Consider the following 8,878-nt stretch of genomic DNA (forward strand, 5'->3'; position numbering starts at 1 on the left):
ATTGATTTTGTGATATGCAAACCCCCTGATTATGTTTGTCATTGGTTGTGATAGTCGAATAATTTTTTTTAACGAACGAACTATCTTTTTAACCAATCAGAGAACGAATAAAATGTAAACAAAGATTTTTATCCGAGGCGGCGGGAACGATTATAACGTATAGAAACGGCATACGTCTCAAAATACGAATACGCCGCGCTCGAATCCGAGTACGTTGCTCTAAATCTGTGTTGATCCGATTCGGATTCGGAATCCGTATCTAAGACGTTACGAAACTTCAAAATGGCGAACCAAAACATAAACAAACCGATTTTCGGTTGCCACTGACCGACCGACTGCTCTTTTGAGTTTTGATCAGTGGATTTATGTTGTTTTGACTTGAGTTTGGTGTTGAATTTTTACTAATTGTAATTGTTAAAGACTGTTGGTGGATCATGGCTGGCATTGGCAGCTGGATTTGATGTTTTGTGAACATTTTGATGGTTTGGAATATGAAACATGATTTTCTTGAAAAAGTAGACATTTTTGCTACTTTTCATGACAAAAAAGCATGTGTATGGCTTGAAAATTGATATCAATCATTGTAAGGCAAGTGACTGTGAAGTTGTGGATAACTTTGACAAAGTTTTTCTTGGAAATTATGCTTGAACCAACCAAAACAAAGCTTGGAACTGAAAAATGGCTGTTTTTTGAGGAATTGATTTATAAACCAGAAAAATGACTGTCAAAACCATGATTATGTTTGAAGTAACTTCCTGCCGAGCCACAACAATGATTTTGACAGGTAAGTGAAATCTTTTTGGTAGAGATTGTACAGAAGAATTGGTCGGTCGGTCCGTCCGTCGATCGGTCGGTCGGTCACCAAGAACCGGTGTGTGTGTATATATGTCGGCCATCATCAACCAACCGATCAGCCATCAATCGGTGGGATCATCAATCGGTGGTTCATAAATCGGTGGGCAATAAATCGGTGGTTCATCAATCGGTGGGCAATCAATCGGTGGGCCATCAATCGGTGGGCCATCAATCGGTGGGCAATCAATCGGTGGGCAATCAATCGGTGGGCCATCAATCGTTGGATCATCAATCGGTGGTTCATCAATCGGTGGGTCATCAATCGGTGGATCATCAATCGGTGGTTCATCAATCGGTGGGCCATCAATCGGTGGTTCATCAATCGGTGGGCAATCAATCGGTGGGTCATCAATCGGTGGGCCATCAATCGGTGGTTCATCAATCGGTGGTTCATCCATCAATCGGTGGTTCATCAATCGGTGGGCAATCAATCGGTGGTTCATCCATCAATCGGTGGTTCATCAATCGGTGGGCAATCAAGCGGTGGATCATCAATCGGTGGGATCATCAATCGGTGGGCCATCAATCTTTGGGTCATCAATCAGTCGATTTTAAAATATGCCCGGGCAGGATTGATGTCAAACCCCATTCCATCAGCCTGTGCTCAACTTTTTGATTTTTAAATGTTGTGTAAAATGAAAATGACATTTCAACAGATTTTTGGATTTTTTTAAAGAACTTTTTTCTTTTTATCGCCGTTTAAACACATACAGTCCTCCCGAGGGGAACCCAAGGGGATGGAACAGAGTCATGGCATATCAGTGATCATATCAGTTCTTCGAAAATAGTATGCACGTAAAATAGGAATAGACTATGAAATATAAAAGGGGACACTGTAACAAGACACAAACACAAATATATACATGTATATCTAATGTAAATAGCTACTGAAAACGATCTATAACAATAATGACAAAAACAAATAACATTTCAAAGAAAATAAGCGACAAATAAAGGTAGGATAATAGCACAAGGTTTAATGATGAAATAATGTGAATATGTACAGTAAATAATAGCAATCAGTAAATGTATAAGCTTTCCCCCATGTAGTTGACGGGGAGGGCTGGCGGAGCAATTATAAAACAGCAGCACAGCAAAAGTGAAGAACTGAAAAGAGGACTCACCAGGTACCCTGTTCAGCTATATATGGGTGCATGAAATAGAGGCTAAATGAGAAATCACAGCCCAACAGGGCAGACACAAATCAAAACAAACTGATGTATCTAAACTCTGATATACCTACATATATCAGACACTTAAACACATACAGTCCTCCCGAGGGGAACCCAAGGGGATGGAACAGAGTCATGGCATATCAGTGATCATATCAGTTCTTCGAAAATAGTATGCACGTAAAATAGGAATAGACTATGAAATATAAAAGGCCCAAATCCAAAGTGAGGTGTAGGAAAAATAAAATAAAAACAACGAAGGAAAGTCTGAAAGACTAAGAGGAGAGAAAATCTGAGAGAGTGCGTCGGGCATGCAAGCGCTGCGACAGAGGCATCTGGAGGTACAGATACATAGCATCTGACTTCCAATCACCCATCACTGCAATCGTGTCAAGTGGGATCCCAGCCTCTAAAGCAAAGGAGGCTCCTCCACGCCGAAAGGAATGTGAGCCGTACTGAGACGAAGACAGGCCAATGTTGGAGAGAAAGGTACGGAGAGAGAGCATGAAATCCCTGTAGGTGAATGTCCTGTTAGAGCCGAAAAAGGAGTCCCTCCAACAAAAGGCCTGATCCTGAGGACCCGCCCCTGGGGACAATTGAAAAGACCGTCGAACGGCAGAAACGGGACACAGGGGAGAAGACATGGAAACCAAGGGTATAGTGACAGTGCGTTGACCCAGCTGCATAGTCTTACTCCACCTGACTCTGATTAGGATAGTAGAGGGGCCGAGGGTGAAATCTGACCTGACAAGAAAGGTGGAAGGGGAGAAATCCTTGTGGGAGAGGGGGAGGAGATGACTCTTCCTAAATAACCCAAAAAACGAAACTAGACAAATAGCCCAAAAAGCAGCATGCTTGCTATCGGAGAGGTCCAAACATCGCCGGAGGCTGAGAAGAATGTCAGTGGTAATGGGTAGTCTAGGCACTGGAGGTGAACCCTTGGTGCGCTTGATCCCCTTAAGGACATAGCTCAGGAACCAATTGTCAGTCAAGGGATTAGCCAGGCCATAGTCCTTGTGAAGCAGGCCAACATAGCTTATGTAGACACACACTGACTGGGGCAACAAGAACCTGGCCAGATAGGCAGCATATAGGCACAGATGTAGAGTAGAGACTGGAACAGGCGATATGTCCAACATGGAGCAGAAACGGAGATAGGTCTTACGGTGAGTACGATAGGCCTTGTGTGTGTTGGGGGCTAATGTAGCCTGACGATAAAACAGAACATCGTTCAGGAGCGAAGACGTGATGTCTTGCCCTAAAAAACAGAGGAGAAACAGAACCTAGAATGGAGCAGACCAACCAAAAAGAAAAAGGAAGGAGGAGACATATGCCCTATAGCAGCAAGGTTTACGGGGCAAGGGCCGTACCAATTGAGCAAATGTTGAGCAAAGGCCTGAAGATGAAAGGGCATGTGGAGCCTTGAAATGTGGTCCGCGAGGACATTGAGTTTTCCAGGGACATGAAACACTCTGATGCTAAAGTTGAAAATAGCTGAGAGCCAGAAGGCTTCTCTCAGGTGGGACATCATGTCTGGATCTTTAGTGGTACCTTTGTTCAACATTGCTACCGCTGCTGTGTTGTCACAATGAATGTGGACCACCTTGTTCCGAAGAAGCGGGGCCCATCTCTTCAGAGCAAGCACAACACATAAGGCCTCCTTGTAATTGATGTGTGAGCCTGAGAAGGCCGGGTAATCAACCAGGAGATTGGAGTAAAACCAGTCTCCTTGAAACTCAGCCCCAACCCCCGTAGAGCAAGCATCAGTGTGAAGGTCAACAACTGGACGGGGGTCATGAAAATGACTAAACCCATTGAAAACCTCTAGAAACTGAAGCCACCAGTCAATGTCTTTCCAAAATTCCTCTCCTAGACGACACTTTGCCGATTGTCTAGGCAAAGTGTTCATCAAGTCTAAGATCCGGCGAAGGAACGTCCTACCACCAAAAACAACCTTACAGGCCCAATTCAGACGACCGGCCAATTGCTGGAGTTGTCTTTTGGTAGCCTTCACCCTGGATCTGAAAGACTGCAAAAGGTCTTTGAGGTCTGATAATTTCTTTACGGAGAGAGAAAGTGTCAATTTTATTGTGTCGATCTCAACTCCCAAGAACACTAGCTTCTGGCAGGGGGTGACAAGCTTAGAGGGGCTAATGGTGAAGCCAAGCTCTAATAGAAGACTGCGTAAGGTCATATAAGCTGCCTCAGATTCCTCATAGGTTCTTCCCACAACAAGGAAATCATCAAGGTAAACAACGACGTCTGAAAAGCCACGACGGGCCATCATACGACGAACAGATTGAGTCAAGCGATGAAATATACCCGGGGCACTACTACCCCCAAAAGGTAGGCGGGTATCAACAAAGTAGGTGAAGTGATCATCGCCTGGAAGCTTCCACTTCAACCCTAAAGCTTTGAAGTTGGCCGGGTGCACAGGAACGGACCTGTAGGCACGACGAAGGTCAACTTTTGCTATGAAGTAGCCCTTCCCTATTAGCTTGGTAGCATCATTTAGGGATTGAAAGGACTGCTTTTCGACAGAAATGTAGGAGTTAACTCCTTTGCCCGGAGGCATAGAACAGTCATGAATAAGGCGAATGTCATCAGAGTCCGGCTTTGGAACAGCTCCAAGTGCACTGACAATGGACGGTTTGGAATCAACAGCAACATAATTTCCAGCCTCAATCTCTTCGAGAATAGCTTTGTCTACTTTCTCTTTGAAGACCGGACCGGTAGCAGACGAATAGTTCTCCATCTCCGCTGAAGTGATAACAGAATCTGAGGGCAAGAGCTGAAACCCGTTTTCGACCCCATCAAGAAGAAAGGCTCGATCCGGATCATCTCTAAGTTCCCTCTCCCAAACAGAAAGGACAAGCGGAGATGAAGGCAAAGACGGCAGAGAGAGGAGTCATTGGCCTTGAAAGCCTTCTCCTGATGATGAATGGAGGCACCCCGGGTGATTCTTCCCACATGCTTGTGAACCAACTTTCCGGTTACAAACGTGAGCGTACTTGCAGGGGGACCTTTGACAACCCTTTTTACTGTTGTACAATCTGCATATTTCTTCCCCACTCGGTAGGCTAGCAACAAATGATTTCGAGGAGCCTGAGGAGTTGGGGTTGTTTGATGAGCCAGAACCAGCCCCTATCGCAGTAGATTTTGCAGCCCAACGCGGCATAAGAAGAACTTCATGTAGGTGACTGTGGTCTGTACTCCATGGATAGCCATAAGTGTGTTGCAAAACTCGGAACTCGTCGTCGTAGTGCAACACAGACTGCCAGGTGTACTTAGTCGCCAATTCAAGCACCTTAATAGAATAGGCAAGATATTCCCTGATCTCCTGCATGGAAGAAAGCTTATTGGTAAATAAAAGTTCGTAAAAAATCCTAAGGTTCGCTATATTAAATTGTTCGATCGTAACAGATGGAAGTTTTGGTTTTGTATCTTGCAAGGAAAGCTTAAGAACACAGTTATTGTCACTAGCAAACACTTTCTCTTCTTCTGAAGGACGTAACCTCGAAACAAAGTCAACAATACGTAGAGGCTTACCACGAGTTGGGTCAGTTGTTCTTGTTGGGCGTAAGAAGATCTCGCTTTGACTGATGGTTGGACGTTGATGATCGAAAGATTGTTCACGTAGGGATGATTGAGTAGGGTTCACAGCCGATGTAAGTGATGAAACGATGTGTGGGAGGACAGCCGTCGTCGTTGTTTGGGGAGCTCGAAGAAACGCTTGTTCGAATCCGATTCCAGGGCGTTCAGTGGAGGTTCGGGGGATTCCCTGGTGGGCGGTAAACATGGGCGTCAAAGACGGGACTGATGTAGTAGGAGGGGCGGCCGTAGATGGGGGGCGTACGGGATATCGGTACATCGGTATTGGCCTTTTTTTAGATCGGTAAATCGGTATTAGAGGAAAAAAATGATCGGTACTCGGTATTTTAAGATCATCTCGGTATCGGTAAAAGACCCTTTTTTATGTCGGTATTTCGGTATTTCTGGTCAACTATCGGTATCAAAGATCGTGACCCATTGCGCTCCTAGACTAATTTTGGTGAGATAAATTTTAAAATCTTGCAATTTTTTTTTTCGCTCGCTTCGCTCGCAATAGAGTTCTTTCACAGGCTACCAATACACTCTCCTCGAGATGCATAGAAGCATTGCAGGCCTCGTTTTCAAATAATCTTGCCAAGTAGCTCAACGTCATTTGACATGTAATTCCTTTGTAAATTCTTTTGTGAATGTGGATGCTTTTGTTTTAAAACTGATAACTTCCTTTTGGGAAGTTGAGCTTTTTTGAACGCCCAAATCTTAAAATTATCCTAAATTCGCTTTAAATCGCGCCCTAAGACCAGAAATAACTTTAGAAATCATTAATTTGTTTTCGCTCACTTCGCTCGCAGTAGTTTCTTTCAAATTTTTTTGATCTAGAGATAGTATCAAATTAATATCTTTATCCGTTACTTTCTACTATTTGAAATTTTATCACCAGATAAGCTCCCATTTTCGATGAAAGTTCAAGATCCCTTGATGGTTTTTCCACTCTCTTATTCATTTCTAGCATTTTACTAAAGTTTTGGTCAAATTTAAGGTCTATTCTGGAAAAAATTTTTGCTCGCTTTGCTCAAGCAGAGTCAACCTTTTTGCATTGACTTTTTGCATGTCGCCACCCCGCCCCCCCCAAAAAAAAAATTGACCAAAAAGGTCAAAGTTTTCCAAACAGAATGTGAAGGGGTCTGTAGTTTTTGACGATTTTCTGGCTACCTTTGACCTTTTAAGGCCTTCTTTAAGCTGTATGACATTTCTTAGACCAAAATTTTCGCCTGCGGCACCAAGATTGCTAAGAGAATTCTCTGCGACATGAAATTTTATGCTTTCTGCACTTTTTGTGACCATATTCTTGCTAACTTTGAGCTTGCAGCAAAAGTCTATGCATGCGGCGCACAAGTTACAATCAGAGTCAAAATATATTGAGAATTTTGGTTATTTCCTCGTTTTTCGAATGAAGTTCAGGCGAGAAAGCCGATTTTGGGCTATCTCTTTAATTTAATCAAATAGTTCAATTTGGGAGGGGTTGGCAGACTTCCAGGCTATATTCTGAGCCTCATTCGACTATTTTTGAACTTTTGGATCCACAGATCCTAAGTTAGCGTTAAAACTCAGAGTTAAAACTCTAAACTTCCAACCTGCTTTAGAGCACTTATAAATCGATTGTGGTTTCAAGACTTCCTGGGGAATTTCCCTTTTTTCTCAAATATTATGACCTTGATTGTACGAAAAAACTTTCTCTGAAAATTTCCCCCTAAAAAACGTCGAAATATTTCGCTCGCCCCCCCCCCCCCGAAACGAAAACTCGTGGCTACGCCTCTGCTAGGCTTTACTCAATCCATCTCGATGAACTATGTCGCAAATTTTTCTTGCTCGCTTCGCTCGCATCTAAAATGATCTAAATTTTAACTTAAAATTTCGGTATACCAATGCGGCCAAGGGGTGCCAAAATAAGCCTACAAGGGGGCACCTTAAGCCAAAATTCTACTTTTCCTTCCCCAACCTGTAATTACCCACCACGCTACAGTTTGGTAGGTAATTGTTATAGAGGCTTTGGATGATGAAAAACCCGACCTTTAATGTCCACACAGACCAAGCACCCATTTTTGCCTAAGTACCCCCTCTGGTAAATGAAAAATGGGAAAAATTGATCGGTATCGGTATTTGGACGAACAATTTACCGGTATATCGGTAATTGAGAGAAAAAATGATCGGTATATCGGTATTACGAAGTCCCGTACGCCCCCCTTGTTTCCTCCTCTTGGATATCTCGTCTGAGAGCTTCTTCCTCATTTGCAAGAAGAGCTAATTGTTCTTTTAAAATGTCTATTTGGTTATGGGCGGTTTGGGCGGCAGGATGTCTACTTCGCTGATTATCCAAAATGGTAGACTCGTTCGGAGGAGTTCGCAGAGAGTCCCTATTGTTATTTGGACTGGTTAAATGTGAATGTTCATGTGAAGCAGAAGAAGGTGAAGGGATACCTGTGCAGTTTGGTCCAGGTAAACCAAAGTCATGTCTCTTTCGTTCGATGTGGCAACCTGGACATTAAGAGCCTCTTGAGGATCTGTGTTCAGCAGACTTTGGTGATAGTTCATTGGTAGACATATTGCAGAGTAGATTTAAAGTTCAGTAATGGTTAAATTCAGCAAGATTGTAATAATAGTAGTTGATAAAGATAGCAATTATAAATCAGCAACACAGCAAAAGTGAAGAACTGAAAAGAGGACTCACCAGGTACCCTGTTCAGCTATATATGGGTGCATGAAATAGAGGCTAAATGAGAAATCACAGCCCAACAGGGTCAGGGCAGACACAAATCAAAACAAGCTGATGTATCTAAACTCTGATATACCTACATATATCAGACACTTGAATGCATAAAAATATTCAAAGCGGTTAAATCATTTTTCGCAAAGGAAAACGCTATAATATTCATTGCTATTGATGTGTAAAGAACATTTCAACGGATTATATCTTTTACGCAGTGGAAAACGTTATTTCCTGTTGAAAAATATTCACAGCCGTTCTAAAGCGTAAAAATATTAAAACCGATTAAAACATTTTTCGCAAAAGAAAACGTTCTACGCTTTTGAAAAATATTCATTGCTATTGAAGCGTAAAAAACATTTCAACGGATTATATATCTTTTACGCAGTGGAAAACGATATTTCCTGTTATAAAATGTTCACAGCCGCTTCAATGTGTAAAAATATTTAAACCCGTTAAATCATTTTTCGCAAAGGAAAACGTTTTACGCTTTTGGAAAATATTAATTGCTATTTAAGCGTAAAGAACATTTCAATGG

General features: G+C 42.5%; 2 protein-coding genes across 2 annotated transcripts; both read right to left on the bottom strand.

Annotated features, from left to right (window-relative positions):
* Positions 1 to 917: 917 nt before the first annotated feature.
* LOC136812546 (uncharacterized) lies at positions 918 to 1,298 on the bottom strand. The gene has a single exon (XM_067069074.1). The coding sequence runs from the start codon at positions 1,296 to 1,298 to the stop codon at positions 918 to 920; it is 381 nt and encodes a 126-aa protein (XP_066925175.1).
* Positions 1,299 to 3,188: 1,890 nt separating this feature from the next.
* On the bottom strand, positions 3,189 to 4,782 carry LOC136812548 (uncharacterized). The gene is made up of 2 exons (XM_067069075.1): positions 3,398 to 4,782; positions 3,189 to 3,285 (listed from the first exon to the last, which is right to left on the bottom strand). The coding sequence occupies exons 1-2, from the start codon at positions 4,780 to 4,782 to the stop codon at positions 3,189 to 3,191; spliced, it is 1,482 nt and encodes a 493-aa protein (XP_066925176.1).
* Between the last annotated feature and the right edge of the window lie 4,096 nt (positions 4,783 to 8,878).

Source organism: Clytia hemisphaerica, unplaced genomic scaffold, assembly GCF_902728285.1.
Source record: "Clytia hemisphaerica strain Z4C2 unplaced genomic scaffold, Clytia hemisphaerica genome assembly, whole genome shotgun sequence".
Taxonomy (NCBI): Eukaryota; Metazoa; Cnidaria; class Hydrozoa; order Leptothecata; family Clytiidae; genus Clytia; species Clytia hemisphaerica.